We start from the raw sequence: 18,259 nt of genomic DNA on the forward strand, positions 1-18,259 counted from the left end.
CTATTCCGGCTGACTCCAGGCCTCATCTCAAGAGCTAGGCCCCGGTGGGGGATGTTGCATATGTAATACTATAAAATAACATAAAAAGTAATAGACCTCCAGGTTTTCTTGGGTTGGGGGTTACGGACCCCCCATCAGACTCCATTCTACCCCCACTAGGTCCATTGAGGCTACCGATTGGCCTCTGCAGGTCACATGACAGACAGCACTCCTAGTGGACCAATGGCTGGGGACCACCGCCGGGTCAGTGCGCTATGTTCTTGCCTTGGAATATCCCTTTAATTATTCGAGTTTCTCTTTCCCTTTATGGGTGACATTGACTACACATCCAGGTTCCCTAATATCTAACCTATTAACCAGGAGACTTTGCCCCCCATTGTTGTACTGCAGATCCCTTATCAGTCCCTCGGGTGACGTGTGACGGGTGTGAGGGCGCAGGATCCCAGACACATCAGCAAAACCAAAATAACTCATTAGACCTCCATGTTTTAATAAAATTAGATTATTTTCAAGATCTCTGCTTGCTGCCAGAGAGTCCAGAGACTGAACACATAACCTAAAAGTAATACCCTAAAGTTTCAGCTATCCCTGAAACACTGTAACGGACCTGCAGCTGTGTAAGGACACACGATCAGGACATGTACCTGTAGAAGAATGGCCCCTATACACTGACAGCAAGAAGAGGTCTTGGATTATAATGAACAATAAGAAGTTGTATAAGATCGAAATTCTTTTTTACATTAAAGGTCCGTTGGCACTGATCGGTTTCTTAAAGGGAATGGCTAAAAGTCTAGATAACAATTCCATAGAATAGATGTTAGAGGTCCAGCAGCCACCGCCCCCCCCCCCCCCACACACACACACAGATCGGCTGCACTCAGCACATGATATACATGAGGACAGCGCCATTCTCTGTAGAGTGGTCAGATCAGGGTACTGCAGATTTTCTCTCTTATTTGAATGGCATCTAAGCTGCAGTGACTTGATTCAGCCACTACACAGGGAAAGGCGCTGTCTGCTTCCTGTTCTCTGCTAAGAACAGCAGATGTGTGAGGGTAGGACCCCCCAACAAGAGCGTCTCTTGATCTGGATCTGTCCTGTCCTTCATGACGCAGACGACTAATGGATCGCAGTGTAATACATAATTTCCCCTCTAGAGGCACTGCAGGGAAACGGACACTTACCGCCGGGTTTCATAATAATAATAATAATAATAATTCCTTTATTTATATAGCGCACACAGATTCTGTAGCGCTGCACAGAGCTGCCAGATCAGTCCCTGTCCCCATGGGGCTCACAATCTAATTAACCTACCAGTATATATGGAGTGTGGGAGGAAACAGGAGGACCCGGAGGAAACCCACCCAAACACAGAGAGAACATACAAACTCTTGCAAATGTTGACCCTGGGACTTGAAACCAGGTCCCCAGCTCTGCAAGGCTGTAATGCTAACCACTGAGCCACCATGCTGCAAGTCTGTAATGCTAACCACTGAGCCACCATGCTGCAAAGCTGTAATGCTAACCACTGAGCCACCATGCTGCAAGGCTGTAATGCTAACCACTGAGCCACCATGCTGCAAGGCTGTAATGATAACCACTGAGCCACCATGCTGCAAGGCTGTAGTACTAACCACTGAGCCACCATGCTGCAAGGCTGTAGTGCTAACCACTGAGCCACCATGCTGCAAGGCTGTAGTGCTAACCACTGAGCTACCATGCTGCAAGGCTGTAATGCTAACCACTGAGCCACCATGCTGTAAGACTGTAATGCTAACCACTGAGCCACTGTGCGGTTTAGTGTCCCAAATAGACCTTTAAGAACAGGTTCCCTTTAAGTCTGTATCCACCAAGCATCTGCAGGACATGATGTTCGTTAAGACGACAATTAACAACTAACAAGCAAAGCAATAACCGTCAGCGCACGGGTAACGGATGGCTCTAATCTTATCCCCGAAAAATCTATTTTATTCACGATGTTTTTATAGTTTATTGTTTTCATTTCATTTACACTGAGCAATTATCCTAACGAATGTCCCTAATTACTCAGATCTCACCGATAACGAGCTCCTAGAAGATGATCATAGAGATTCCTGCAGCTCTGATCCCTGGCGATCAGATATAGAAGGACCTGCAGGAAGTGTCTCATCTTACTGCAGCGCCACCACAGGGGAAATGTGGTATTACACTATACAATGGGCTGTCTATGGTGGACCAGGACATGCTGAGTCCTCCGGGACATGAGAGGCGCTGTTTATAGAGGGGGGATCTTGCTGTATTAAAGGGGTTTAACTTCTTTCATCTCAATCCACAGAATAGGAGATAAAATGAAGATCATCAGGACCAGAGATTCACCTCCCGCCAGTCCTGCTACAGCAATGAGCTAAACGGTGATCTCTACCGAAAAAAAACTGATAAAAAACTAAAAGTCACCGACAAACCCAAGTCCCCAACGCAGCATCCGGTCACAGGCCACAAGTGTCAGGTGACTACTGCAGCCAATCAGATAATGCAATTATAATAATGTAATATTATAAATACAATGTCATAATAAATATAACAATCTATTTCATTCTTGATGTTTTTATAGTCGTTTACATTTTATTTAGACGGAGCAACTGCAAATAAAATGTAAACGACTATAAAAACATCAAGAATGAAATAGATTGTTATATATTTATTATGACATTGTATTTATAATATTACATTATTATAATTACCATAACGAATCACCAGTAACGAAGCATCGGCCAATGTAGAACTGATCGGAATGTGTCCCGCACCTCTGATCCCCGGCGATCAGATATAGAAGGACCTGCAGGAAGTGTCTCATTATACTGCAGCGCCACCGCAGGGGAAAAGGGGCATTACACTTATCTGATCAACATCAACAGGACATTCGCAAGGACCTGCGGAGTCCTCCAGGGCAAGAGCGGCGCCTCCTGCTCGTGTGACGGCCAAAGCCACTCACCGGTCACACAACAGCCGATACCTGGCGCCATGTCAGGAGAGTCAAGAGTCACCGAAAGCAGCTTTTACTTTTATTACTCCCCCCCACCCCTCCCCCCAGGTAAAAACCCTTTTACGGGTGTCACAATTTTTGTCACTGTATCTTTGTTTTTTTTATAACTAGAAGTCGCAATAACTTCTTGGTGGTCACAAATATTAATAAAGGAGTCGGATCCGGTGATTGATGGTAAATGTGAAATTCGGACTAAACCCAGACTGTAACCCAAAACTTAGAAACCGGAAAACCAACAAAGTGTCGCATTCACACGCAACGTAAATCCATCATAAAAGTCGCCAGTGATTTGTGACCAATGACCGGGAGATACATTGTAATGTTGTGTCGTATCATCCCGCGCGATCGCAGGGTCACAGGGTCACACGGGTCACAGGGTCACACGGGTCACAGGGTATAATACAATGTATTTGTTTAGTCGGATTAAATCCTATACATCCTATAGTAACCCGTCTGATCGCCCTCTGAGCGACCACAGGACACCTATAGGATCTGCACCTGACAGAAGGTTTCTCACCGTGTTTCCCGTAGTAGTTCTCCTCCCCGGCACTGGCCATGTTCCTGCAGCGTCTCCTCCGGGATATTTAGGAGCGGCACATGAGGAGGCGCACAACACTCTCTATAACTAGGTTAAAAATAAACCTGTTCAGAGGCTCCGGCTGCTGCGGGAGGACGGGGCCCGGCCCACACACTGATTCATCACACCTTCCCCTCACTGCTCACACACCGGCCGAAAATATACCTCCCCCAACCCCACAGAGGAGTGTATGACCCCACAGAGGAGAGTACGAGCCCAGAGAGGAGTGTATGACCCCATAGAGGAGAGTATGACCCCACAGAGGAGAGTATGACCCCACAGAGGCGTGTATGACCCCATAGAGGAGAGTATGAGCCCAGAGAGGAGAGTACGAGCCCAGAGAGGAGTGTATGACCCCATAGAGGAGAGTATGACCCCACAGAGGAGAGTATGACCCCACAGAGGAGTGTATGACCCCACAGAGGAGAGTATGAGCCCAGAGAGGAGAGTACGAGCCCAGAGAGGAGTGTATGACCCCATAGAGGAGAGTATGGCCCCACAGAGGAGAGTATGGCCCCACAGAGGAGAGTATGACCCCACAGAGGAGAGTATGACCCCACAGAGGAGAGTATGACCCCACAGAGGAGTGTATGACCCCACAGAGGAGAGTATGACCCCACAGAGGAGAGTATGACCCCACAGAGGAGTGTATGACCCCACAGAGGAGAGTATGGCCCCACAGAGGAGTGTATGACCCCACAGAGGAGAGTATGACCCCACAGAGGAGAGTATGACCCCATAGAGGAGTGTATGACCCCACAGAGGAGTGTATGACCCCACAGAGGAGAGTATGACCCCACAGAGGAGAGTATGACCCCACAGAGGAGTGTATGATCCCACAGAGGAGTGTATGACCCCATAGAGGAGTGTATGATCCCACAGAGGAGAGTATGACCCCACAGAGGAGTGTATGATCCCACAGAGGAGAGTATGACCCCACAGAGGAGTGTATGACCCCATAGAGGAGAGTATGGCCCCACAGAGGAGAGTATGACCCCACAGAGGAGAGTATGACCCCACAGAGGAGTGTATGACCCCACAGAGGAGAGTATGACCCCACAGAGGAGAGTATGACCCCACAGAGGAGTGTATGACCCCACAGAGGAGAGTATGACCCCACAGAGGAGAGTGTGACCCCACAGAGGAGAGTATGACCCCACAGAGGAGAGTATGACCCCACAGAGGAGAGTATGACCCCATAGAGGAGTGTATGACCCCACAGAGGAGAGTATGACCCCACAGAGGAGAGTATGACCCCATAGAGGAGTGTATGACCCCACAGAGGAGTGTATGACCCCACAGAGGAGAGTATGACCCCACAGAGGAGAGTATGACCCCACAGAGGAGAGTATGACCCCACAGAGGAGTGTATGATCCCACAGAGGAGTGTATGACCCCACAGAGGAGTGTATGACCCCATAGAGGAGTGTATGATCCCACAGAGGAGAGTATGACCCCACAGAGGAGTGTATGATCCCACAGAGGAGAGTATGACCCCACAGAGGAGAGTATGACCCCACAGAGGAGAGTATGACCCCACAGAGGAGTGTATGATCCCACAGAGGAGAGTATGACCCCACAGAGGAGTGTATGACCCCACAGAGGAGAGTATGACCCCACAGAGGAGAGTATGACCCCACAGAGGAGTGTATGACCCCACAGAGGAGAGTATGACCCCACAGAGGAGTGTATGACCCCACAGAGGAGAGTATGACCCCATAGAGGAGTGTATGACCCCACAGAGGAGAGTATGACCCCACAGAGGAGAGTATGACCCCATAGAGGAGTGTATGACCCCACAGAGGAGTGTATGACCCCACAGAGGAGAGTATGACCCCACAGAGGAGAGTATGACCCCACAGAGGAGTGTATGACCCCACAGAGGAGAGTATGACCCCATAGAGGAGTGTATGACCCCACAGAGGAGTGTATGACCCCATAGAGGAGTGTATGACCCCATAGAGGAGTGTATGACCCCACGGAGGAGAGTATGACCCCACAGAGGAGTGTATGATCCCACAGAGGAGAGTATGACCCCACAGAGGAGTGTATGATCCCACAGAGGAGAGTATGACCCCACAGAGGAGTGTATGATCCCACAGAGGAGAGTATGACCCCACAGAGGAGAGTATGACCCCACAGAGGAGTGTATGATCCCACAGAGGAGAGTATGACCCCACAGAGGAGTGTATGACCCCACAGAGGAGAGTATGACCCCACAGAGGAGAGTATGACCCCACAGAGGAGTGTATGACCCCACAGAGGAGAGTATGACCCCATAGAGGAGTGTATGACCCCACAGAGGAGAGTATGACCCCACAGAGGAGAGTATGACCCCATAGAGGAGTGTATGACCCCACAGAGGAGTGTATGACCCCACAGAGGAGAGTATGACCCCACAGAGGAGAGTATGACCCCACAGAGGAGTGTATGACTCCACAGAGGAGAGTATGACCCCATAGAGGAGTGTATGACCCCACAGAGGAGTGTATGACCCCATAGAGGAGTGTATGACCCCATAGAGGAGTGTATGACCCCACAGAGGAGTGTATGACCCCACAGAGGAGTGTATGACCCCACAGAGAAGAGTATGACCCCACAGAGGAATGTATGACCCCACAGAGGAGTGTATGGCCCCACAGAGGAGTGTATGGCCCCACAGAGGAGAGTATGACCCCACAGAGGAGTGTATGACCCCACAGAGGAGTGTATGACCCCACAGAGGAATGTACGACCCCACAGAGGAGAGTACGACCCCACAGAGGAGTGCATGACCCCATAGAGGAGTGTATGACCCCACAGAGGAGTGTATGACCCCACAGAGGAGTGTATGACCCCACAGAGGAGTGTATGGCCCCACAGAGGAGAGTATGACCCCACAGAGGAGTGTATGGCCCCACAGAGGAGAGTATGACCCCACAGAGGAGAGTATGACCCCACAGAGGAGTGTATGACCCCACAGAGGAGTGTATGACCCCACAGAGGAGTGTATGGCCCCACAGAGGAGTGTATGGCCCCACAGAGGAGAGTATGACCCCACAGAGGAGAGTATGACCCCACAGAGGAGTGTATGACCCCACAGAAGAGAGTACGACCCCACAGAGGAGTGCATGACCCCATAGAGGAGAGTATGAGCCCACAGAGAATAGTATGACCCCACAGAGGAATGTATGACCCCCACAGAGGAGTGTATGGCCCCACAGAGGAGAGTATGACCCCACAGAGGAGTGTATGACCCCACAGAGGAGAGTACGACCCCACAGAGGAGTGCATGACCCCATAGAGGAGAGTATGAGCCCACAGAGGAGAGTATGAGCCCACCGAGGAGAGTATGACCACACAGAGGAGAGTATGACCCCACAGAGGAGTGTATGACCCCACAGAGGAGAGTATGACCCCACAGAGGAGACTATGACCCAACAGAGGAGAGTATGACCCCACAGAGGAGAGTACGACCCCACAGAGGAGACTATGACCCCATAGAGGAGTGTATGACCCCACAGAGGAGTGTATGACCCCACAGAGCAGAGTATGACCCCACAGAGGAGTGTATGACCCCACAGAGGAGACTATGACCCCATAGAGGAGTGTATGACCCCATAGAGGAGAGTATGACAACACAGAGGAGTGTATGACCCCACAGAGGAGAGTATGACCCCAGAGAGGAGTGTATGACCCCACAGAGGAGAGTATGACCCCACAGAGGAGTGTATGACCCCACAGAGGAGAGTATGACCCCACAGAGGAGAGTATGGCCCCACAGAGGAGAGTATGACCCCATAGAGGAGAGTATGACCCCACAGAGGAGAGTATGACCCCACAGAGGAGACTTGGACCCCACAGAGGAGTGTATGACCCCATAGAGGAGAGTATGACCCCACAGAGGAGTGTATGACCCCACAGAGGAGAATATGACCCCATAGAGGAGTGTATGACCCCACAGAGGAGAGTATGACCCCACAGAGGAGTGTATGACCCCATAGAGGAGAGTATGACCCCACAGAGGAGACTATGACCCCACAGAGGAGAGTATGATCCCACAGAGGAGTGTATGACCCCACAGAGGCGTGTATGACCCCACAGAGGAGAGTACGACCCCACAGAGGAGACTATGACCCCATAGAGGAGTGTATGACCCCACAGAGGAGTGTATGTCCCCACAGAGGAGAGTATGACCCCACAGAGGAGTGTATGACCCCACAGAGGAGACTATGACCCCATAGAGGAGTGTATGACCCCATAGAGGAGAGTATGACAACACAGAGGAGTGTATGACCCCACAGAGGAGAGTATGACCCCAGAGAGGAGTGTATGACCCCACAGAGGAGAGTATGACCCCACAGAGGAGTGTATGACCCCACAGAGGAGAGTATGACCCCACAGAGGAGAGTATGGCCCCACAGAGGAGAGTATGACCCCATAGAGGAGAGTATGACCCCACAGAGGAGAGTATGACCCCACAGAGGAGACTTTGACCCCACAGAGGAGTGTATGACCCCATAGAGGAGAGTATGACCCCACAGAGGAGTGTATGACCCCACAGAGGAGAGTATGACCCCATAGAGGAGTGTATGACCCCACAGAGGAGAGTATGACCCCACAGAGGAGAGTATGACCCCACAGAGGAGTGTATGACCCCACAGAGGAGTGTATGACCCCAGAGAGGAGACTATGACCCCACAGAGGAGACTATGACCCCACAGAGGAGAGTATGATCCCACAGAGGAGTGTATGACCCCACAGAGGCGTGTATGACCCCACAGAGGAGAGTATGACCCCACAGAGGAGTGTATGACCCCACAGAGGAGTGTATGACCCCACAGAGGAGAGTATGACCCCACAGAGGAGAGTATGACCCCACAGAGGAGTGTATGACCCCACAGAGGAGAGTATGACCCCACAGAGGAGTGTATGACCCCACAGAGGAGAGTATGACCCCACAGAGGAGAGTATGGCCCCACAGAGGAGTGTATGACCCCACAGAGGAGTGTATGACCCCAGAGAGGAGACTATGACCCCACAGAGGAGACTATGACCCCACAGAGGAGAGTATGATCCCACAGAGGAGTGTATGACCCCACAGAGGCGTGTATGACCCCACAGAGGAGAGTATGACCCCACAGAGGAGTGTATGACCCCACAGAGGAGTGTATGACCCCACAGAGGAGAGTATGACCCCACAGAGGAGAGTATGACCCCACAGAGGAGTGTATGACCCCACAGAGGAGAGTATGGCCCCACAGAGGAGTGTATGACCCCACAGAGGAGTGTATGACCCCACAGAGGAGAGTATGACCCCACAGAGGAGTGTATGACCCCATAGAGGAGAGTATGGCCCCATAGAGGAGTGTATGACCCCACAGAGGAGTGTATGACCCCAGAGAGGAGAGTATGACCCCAGAGAGGAGAGTATGACCCCATAGAGAAGTGTATGACCCCACAGAGGAGAGTATGACCCCATAGAGGAGAATATGACCCCACAGAGGAGAGTATGACCCCACAGAGGAGAGTATGACCCCACAGAGGAGTGTATGACCCCATAGAGGAGAGTATGGCCCCACAGAGGAGTGTATGACCCCATAGAGGAGTGTATGACCCCACAGAGGAGTGTATGACCCCACAGAGGAGTGTATGACCCCAGAGAGGAGACTATGACCCCACAGAGGAGACTATGACCCCACAGAGGAGAGTATGATCCCACAGAGGAGTGTATGACCCCACAGAGGAGAGTATGACCCCACAGAGGAGTGTATGAGCCCACAGAGGAGAGTATGACCCCACAGAGGAGTGTATGACCCCATAGAGGAGAGTATGGCCCCATAGAGGAGTGTATGACCCCACAGAGGAGTGTATGACCCCAGAGAGGAGAGTATTACCCCAGAGAGGAGAGTATGACCCCATAGAGAAGTGTATGACCCCACAGAGGAGTGTATGACCCCACAGAGGAGTGTATGACCCCACAGAGGAGAGAATGACCCCACAGAGGAGACTATGACCCCACAGAGGAGACTATGACCCCACAGAGGAGAGTATGACCCCACAGAGGAGAGTATGACCCCACAGAGGAGTGTATGACCCCACAGAGGAGAGTATGACCCCACAGAGGAGAGTATGACCCCACAGAGGAGTGTATGACCCCACAGAGGAGAGTATGACCCCACAGAGGCTGCAATACTTACCTGATACTTATATATAACAAGTGTCAGACTCCGCTGCATTTACAAATGTTATTAAAAGTAATAAAACATGAGGCAGTGCAGATGCTCGGGGGCTCGTAGACCTGTCAGCAGGATTATCCCGGGGGGGGGGGGGGGGGACCTGTATCCCGCTAATAAGTACCAGACTTAAAGGGGTTCTCCAACATTTATGAACTAAAGTAAATGATTTTAGGCACCAAAGGAAGAGGTAGATGCGGCTCCATATGTTTACTAGTGGCCGTGCCTGGTATTGCAGCTCTGTCTTTTCACCTGGATGGAATTGATCTGCTCTAAACTGCAATACCAGGCACTGCCACTGTTAAAATGTTGGCGCTATATAGAAAAAGCATTCAAGGGAATGTAAAAGCGATTTCTTAGCTGCACTTTATACAGATAATGGAGGTGGTTGTGCTAAGGGGTAGTTCACATTGCAAATTTAACATGCAGATAGCACTGAGAGGGATAAATAAAATAGATATAAAATCAATGAACACGTGAATGAATCAACTTTTAAAATCAAGCTAGTGAGCCAGTAGTGTTACCAGAGCCCCTCTGTGCTGTAGTTTCACAGGCTGTTACACTGTCTACGCCTCCCCTGTTCCTTACCACTTCCCCCTCCCTCAGCCTACTGTAATATCACACAGTGGAAGGGGGGGGGGGGGTGCTCCTGCACAGTGTAACAGTCTGGAAAGCAACAGCATGGAGGGGCTCTGGTAGCACCCTCAGGGGCCCTTTAGACTAATTAGCATTAAAAGTTTATTTTAGAAGGAAGGAGGCCATGGATACCACAGTCCCGGTGCCTGGAGCTATTAATAATGGATTATGATGATAGATTTCCTTTAAATGGGGTTTCCATATTAAAGGGGTTTCTAGGCAGAACTCGGCAGCGGCAGAACAAGCGGCAGCGATCATGGGATTTCCTGAAACCCGTAAATCACATTGGACTTCTGGGTCAGCTCCAAACTGATGCTGGGAATCGGGAACCAGTTGTTTTTGGGAAAATCCCTTTAATGTTGTAGTGTTGGGTTATGTTCACATGAGGAGCTACAACCCCCACTATCCGCTCACACTGCCCCTTATGTGCGAGTATATGGAGATACAGGAATAGCAGGTCCGCTGTCACCCGCCCTGAGCAAACAGCAAGTCAGGAGCCCAGTAATAAATACCGTAACCCTGTAATAACGTAACCCTGTAATAATGTAACATTATAATACTGTAACCCTTTAATACCACAATCCTGTAATACTGTAACCCTGTAATAATGTAACATTATAATACAGTAACCCTTTAATACCACAATACTGTTACATTATAACCCTGTAACCCTGTAATACTGCAACACTGTAACACTCTAATACTATAACCCTTTAATACCGCAATACTGTTACATTATAATACCGCAACACTGTAATAACTTAACCCTGTAATACCGTAACATTATAATACTGTAACCCTGTAATACTGCGCCACTAACATCACAAGAAAACCAGCGCCGCCCCCACAGCCTCCGCCACTAATGTGTCTCCTGGATGAAGTTAGGAAAACAAAATATATTCATCTTATTTCCCTTGAAGCCGCGAGTCCCCGGGTCCTGAGCGCGAAGCCTCGTTACATTTTTAGATGAGAGAAAGTGAAAATTACATCAGATTTTACCTGAAATCTTCTAACATTTATTTCATTTTCCTTTTCAAAAAAATCTGCACAATTATTCAAATATATGAAAATATACGAATGATCCTCCCCGCAGCCGGATCCGCAGGACGAACTACAGCTAAAGATATAGAGATCACATGTTACCCCCAACAGTGCGGATTCATTCCTCAGGTCTTCTAGACCTCTGCTTGCTGTGCAGTGGATAGACTCTCTCCATGTGATGTGATGGAGGTGCAGGAGCTGTTAGTATCTCAGGGAGTAATAGGAGCTCCTGCATCACATCACATGGACAGATTCTATCCACTGGCGTTAATAAAGAAGCTTCCTATAGCAGGACAGCAAGCAGAGATCTGGAAAACCACGAGGAATTGATACGGAAAGTGTATAGGAAAATTGTTGAAGTTTTCCTTACAAAAACCTTATCAAATATTTGCTGAAAGTGGACGACCCCTTTAAGATCTCCTGTGATAAATCACTGGTAGCAACGAGTGCACCGCCACTGGGCCAGTAACATCCCGAACGGGACAACCCCCGCTTGTCACACCCCCGCTTGTCACGCCCCACTTGTCATGCCCCCGCTTGTCACACCCCTCTACGCCCCCCTTGTCACACCCTCCGCTTGTCACTCCCCCTCCACGCCCCCCTTGTCATGCCGCCACTTGTCACTCCCCCTCCACGCCCCCTTGTCACGCCCTCCACTTGTCACACCCCTCTACACCCCCCCTGTTAACGCCCCCGCATTTTGACCAGTTTTAATTAAGATAATTGGTAAAAACTGTCAAAAACAGATGCGTATTTTAGCGCATGCGTTTTTTAACGGACTCCTTAAAAATGGACCAAATGGCATCACCCTTACCGATCACGTGCATCTTTCACAGCTCCGTGACCATTAGCTGCAGCTACTTAGTATCTAAGAAAGCTCCGGACACAATGGGGCTCATTCACCTACCCCTCCGCTGTGGTTCACCCAAAGTGCATTGTCCGTGCGACACAAACCCAGCGCAGACACCTGTTATACCTGTCAAAGCCGCACAAATCCCGAAAACATCTGACCAAAGTGCGATCCGTGACCCTTAGTAAATAAGCCCCAAAGAATCTAGAGCCGGTACACGAGGTTACGAGCTGAGCCTTACCCGAATTTGAAGATTACAGGATGAGGCGTCATCTCTACAAATTGTGTGCAGTAATCCTAAACTTCCCTATTGTAAAAGTCCACCTTCATGCAACTTATACACAAAATGTGAAAACTCCATCTTCCTGCAACCTTTACCCCGAATCTTACAAAACTTTACCTTCATGTTATTTTTGCCCAAACTGTGATAAAGCTCTACCGTCATACAACTTTACATAAACTGTAATAAAACTTCACCTTCATACAACTTTTACATAAACTGTAATAACAGGAGAGCTCTTACTACACTCAGCAGTACCAGTTCCCTGCGCTCTTCTGTAGAGATACAACCAGGTAGAAGCAGCGCCGTCTACAGCTGGGAGTCTGTTCCTGCTGGAATAGATAGACTGGTTTGGTTTGAATCTTGCCTCATGTCATTAGGCTTCCTGAAAGTCATGCTTGGTGATAAGGGGGGCTGCCTTACAAGGTAGCACAAGAGGTGTGGTTTTCCTTATCCCATCCTGGAAAACTTTTTGCATATTTTCCCATAAAACTCGAACTTCATACAACTTTTACACAAACTGTGATATAACTCCACCTTCATGCAACTTTTACACCAGATGTGGCAAAAATTTAAACTACTTCACTACTACACCTTCATGCAACTTTTACTCGAAATGTGGAGAAATCTGAATGATGACATTGTAATGTTATTGTTCTGCTATCAGCCACTTTTGGAGATATAACATAAATGCTAATAATATCGGGTACTGATGTGTAATACGGTAGCAGGAGGTACGGTGTCCACCAGGAGGCAGTAGAGAATCAATCAGTGACTGACCACGGAGGATGATGGGACAGGAAGCACCCACCACCGATGCTGACACTGAATGCTGGGCACAGAGATGGTGACAGTTTAACACTTCACTGACTAAATCTCTACAGCTACTTTACATCTAGCTGGGATTTCCTGCTGTGAGAGAGGCAAGAGGAGCTGCTTAATTTACTGTATGAACATAAAGCTGTTGACATTGCTTCTGCAGTGATATTCTAGTATGTTGATTGTGATATGTTCTTACTATTCCAGTTCTGGAGAGATATGTGATCAAACCTGTATTTATGGTTAAAGTAGCAGCAGGACTGTGAAATATGGATTTATATTCCAGGATTGTAGCTTCTACAAGTGCATGAAGTGTGTGTACTTACACTGCTGTGTTCTGTGTTCTCTGCAGCCAGTGTTGGGTATTGTCCCTGGAGAGATGTGTGATCAAACCTTTATGTATGTTGTAAGTAGCAGCAGGACTGTGAAATAAGCATTTGTACCTACACTGCTGTGCACTGTGCCCTCTGTACATCTGTAACTCAGGATTCTTAAAGGGAACCTATAAGCAGTTTAGACCATACAGACTGCAGCCAGTGTTAGGTATAGTCCCTGGAGAGATGTGTGATCAGACCTTTGTGTATGTTGTTAGTAGCAGCAGGACTGTGACATATGGATTTATATTCCAGTTTCTGGGGGAAAGTCCTTATACAGCTTGATACTTGATTAATGGGGGTCTGAAACCTCCAAAAAAGGGGCTTCTGCACTTGTTACTACGTTATATACCTGTAAAGGTAGTGACCTAGAGGCGAGATGACGCTCCTGCCCCAGAATCCTGCATCCTTCTCCCATTTCCACTGCATTTTCTGAAATAATTGGAGCAGCTGCGGATTGAGCTATAAGGAAATTTTCTACTTTCCAAGGTTTGAGGAATGTGTATTAAAAATTCATATCCGCACCCTCATCTCTATATAGAATTTCTAAAATAGAACATGGAGCAGCCAATCAGGAGAAAGCAGGGCAAATATTCCATCCCGGAATCTACATGGTAACATAGCGGTGCTCCCCCGCCCACCCCCCACCCCCGTCTCATCAACCTAATGTCACGTCCCTGGAATTCACATCCTGCTCCACCTGGAGATGTATATACTAGACGCTGTATATATAGTTATATATTTCATTTTCACGTCATTTTCTCTACTGTAGATATCTCTATCTGTAGATAATTTGGGATTATTCTTGACCTATTAGGCCCCTCCCCTCTATGGGCCGGCGAGGATTATGATGTGGACAATATATTTGAATGGCCAGAATGTAATACCACATTTTACCACTAGAGGCCACTGTGAGCGAATGGTGTGGCTGATACCAGGTGTCCTTAGCGATCACAGATGATCACTATCTGAAGCCAGAACCGGTGTCAGACAAGGCTAGCTTCACATTTACCTAAGGGGTTCATGAGGCAAAGTATTAAAGGGCATCTACTACTGATTTATAGCACTTACACAGACTACTAGAAACATCCCCTTTAATTACATGTGCTCTGAAAACTGCCATTATAGTACAGCTATCCCTATATTGTTCCCCCCCATGCCTGTAAAGTTCCCCAGTCCTTTGCTAAAGCCGACTCACCACCTATGTATATGTCATGTTCTTCTAGCTCAGCCCCTCCTCCAGACAAGGAGCCTCCTTTCTCAGATCTGTCCCATCATTCACCCTTCCGCAGGAATGAGAGAGAAGCTGTGTGTGACTCGCAAAAGTGGATTCCCGAGGGAGGAGTTAATTGAAGTGTTTGAGGGCAGGCTCTGACTGGTGTACAGGTGAACCCACCGGTGGGTCACTGAGCTTGGTGGGCCCCCAGGACCTATTTTATGGGCATATGTGGTAGACTCACTAAACCAAGAGGACCTACGTTAAAGGCAATGGCCAGTCAGCAGGTGACTGACAGGGATCCTAGAACCATAACAGGTGAAGGCAACGACTAGAGCAATGGGTCAGTCTTATGGATTTGTAGATGGTAATATTTGCATGTAGCTGTATAGTGGTGGGCCCCAAAAAAATTGTTACTGGTGGGCCCTATGCACTACAGTTTGACAGCTGAGAGAGATGCTGCCTGCGTGTGATTGGCTGAGAGAAATTGGCTCATCCCTCCCTTGGGAATTCTCTTCAAAGAAGGGAATGAGTAGAACATGAATATGCCGGACACAGTTCAGAGGAAAGATGATGAGCGGACTCACATGGGGTCATGTGCATAGATGGTGATCTAACTGTACAGACTCTTCAGGCCTTGGAAAGAACAATATAGGGATAGTTGTACTGCTGTATGACAGCAGCTTTCAGAGATATATTTAGTTGCTGTGGGTTAGTTTAGGTGATTTTCCATGTTGCACAATATGTTCCCTCTGCTGTGACCCCCAGTGATCAGCTGTAATCTCTGTAGGTGTTCATTTCTCCTATTGCGCCCCCACAGGGGAAATCAAGCATTACACAATGTCCATCAATGGGACAGGAAATCTAAAAGACCTCTGCCTGCAGGACCTTATTCTTCTCACAGCTGTTTGTTGTTACAATGTATCAGAATAATGTCTTCTCCATAAGCTCAATATATCAGCAGAAGACGATTTCGTTTTAGCGCCCCCCCCCCCCAAGTGCAGGTTAAAGGTCGCAGCGTATGGGTCCATTGTACACGATGTGACTGAGATCCGGGCGAGTGACCAGTAAGATGGAGGCAGCGATTGTGGCTGATATCTGCCTGCGGTTACATTCCGCTATTTATGGACTGTGACAAATGAGCGTTTTGTTGCAAACGGGAGAAAAACAATTCTTATTATTCTCCGGCAGCGACGACTTGTGGCCAGAAACCGCATTCACTATAGAGACTGCACTGCGAGCAACTAAAGGGCAAGAAAAACGAGAATTGTCACCATCATGTGGATGCTCCAGTAACAGCGCCACTTATATTCACAGGCTGGATGCGGTATTGCAGCTCTGCCTCATTTACTTGGATAATGCAGTACTAGACATGGCCAGTAGACAACATTGGCGCTGTTCGTGAAAACCTTTATTGTTAAAGGGGTTGGCCACTTTTAGTAAATAATTGATATTATCTGTATAATGAAAAGTTCTACAAGTTCTACTTTCTGTATCAATTTCTCATGGTTTTCTAGATCTCTGCTTGCTGTCATTGTATAGACAGCTTCGAAGTTTACTTCCAGTGGATAGTAATCTGTCCATGTGATGTGATGGAAGTGCAGGAGCCGTTATCATCACTGAGAGTAGCAGGAGGTCGTGTGATACCAATGGCTCCTGCACCTCCATCACATCACATGGACAGATTACTATCAACTGGATATATATATATACATAGAAGTTTCCTATAGCAGGACAGCAAGCAGAGATCTGGAAAACGGTGAAGTATTGGTACAGAAAATATATTGGACAATTGTATAACTTTTCATAAAACAAAGAATATCAATTATTTTCTGAAAGTGGAAAAACCCCTTTAAGGTAATTCCTGCCTTTAGGCACCACTAGGGGGAGCTCACGGTAACTATGTATTCAGAATCCACATTTATCAGGATCACAATGCTGGAAACTCCTGGAATGAAACGTGATCTTCATCATATCATATCACAGCAGCAATGGGAAACTGGACTGAGAGAGAACCACAGGCTCATAGGTCTCACACCATGGGAAAGTATAAAGAGCAGAAGTGATGGCAGGAAAGGAAGTTATGCCAAGTTTCTACATTGCAACAATAATTGCTCAATGTGTTATCTGTGGTTATACATAATAACAGCGATAATTCTGCCTCTTACTGGGATCTTACCAATAAAAAATATCGTACTTCAAATTTAGGGCACATAATAAGGGAATAAGGGAAAATACTAAGAAGTCACTTCCGTAATACTGCCCCAAAGTGTTTAGAAGAATGTAATTACTATAATACTGCCCCCTATGTACAGGAATATAACTACTATAATACTGCCCCCTATGTACAGGAATATAACTACTATAATACTGTCCCCTATGTACAAGAATATAACTACTATAATACTGTTCCCAATGTACAAGAATATAACTACTATAATACTACCCCCTATGTACAAGAATATAACTACTATAATACTGCCCCCTATGTACAAGAATATAACTACTATAATACTGCCCCCTATGTACAAGAATATAACTGCTATAATACTGCCCCCTATGTACAGGAATATAACTACTATAATACTGCCCCCTATGTACAAGAATATAACTACTATAATACTGCTCCCAATGTACAAGAATATAACTACTATAATACTGTCCCCTGTGTACAAGAATATAACTACTATAATACTGCCCCCTATGTACAGGAATATAACTACTATAATACTGCCCCCTATGTACAGGAATATAACTACTATAATACTGCCCCCTATGTACAGGAATATAACTACTATAATACTGCCCCCTATGTACAGGAATATAACTACTATAATACTGCCCCCTATGTACAAGAATATAACTACTATAATACTGCCCCCTATGTACAGGAATATAACTACTATAATACTGCCCCCTATGTACAGGAATATAACTACTATAATACTGCCCCCCTATGTACAGGAATATAACTACTATAATACTGCCCCCTATGTACAGGAATATAACTACTATAATACTGTCCCCTATGTACAGGAATATAACTACTATAATACTGCCCCCTATGTACAGGAATATAACTACTATAATACTGCCCCCCTATGTACAGGAATATAACTACTATAATACTGCCCCCTATGTACAGGAATATAACTACTATAATACTGTCCCCTATGTACAGGGATATAACTACTATAATACTGCCCCCTATGTACAAGAATATAACTAC

General features: G+C 47.3%; 1 protein-coding gene across 3 annotated transcripts in view; it reads right to left on the reverse strand.

Annotated features, from left to right (window-relative positions):
* The window catches only part of SLC44A5 (solute carrier family 44 member 5), a 159,457-nt gene that overhangs the window by 104,453 nt on the left and 36,745 nt on the right, over positions 1 to 18,259 (reverse strand). For 2 of the 3 annotated variants that reach the window (XM_072128549.1, XM_072128547.1), the window contains exon 1: positions 3,540 to 3,653. The exons of the other annotated variant lie outside the window; for it this stretch is intronic. In XM_072128549.1, the coding sequence (XP_071984650.1) occupies positions 3,540 to 3,579 (40 nt within the window). In that variant the 5' untranslated portion in view covers positions 3,580 to 3,653. Of the gene's footprint in view, positions 1 to 3,539; positions 3,654 to 18,259 lie in introns of those variants that run through there. 3 annotated transcript variants of the gene reach the window in all.

The sequence above is a fragment of the Engystomops pustulosus genome, chromosome 10, assembly GCF_040894005.1.
Source record: "Engystomops pustulosus chromosome 10, aEngPut4.maternal, whole genome shotgun sequence".
Taxonomy (NCBI): Eukaryota; Metazoa; Chordata; class Amphibia; order Anura; family Leptodactylidae; genus Engystomops; species Engystomops pustulosus.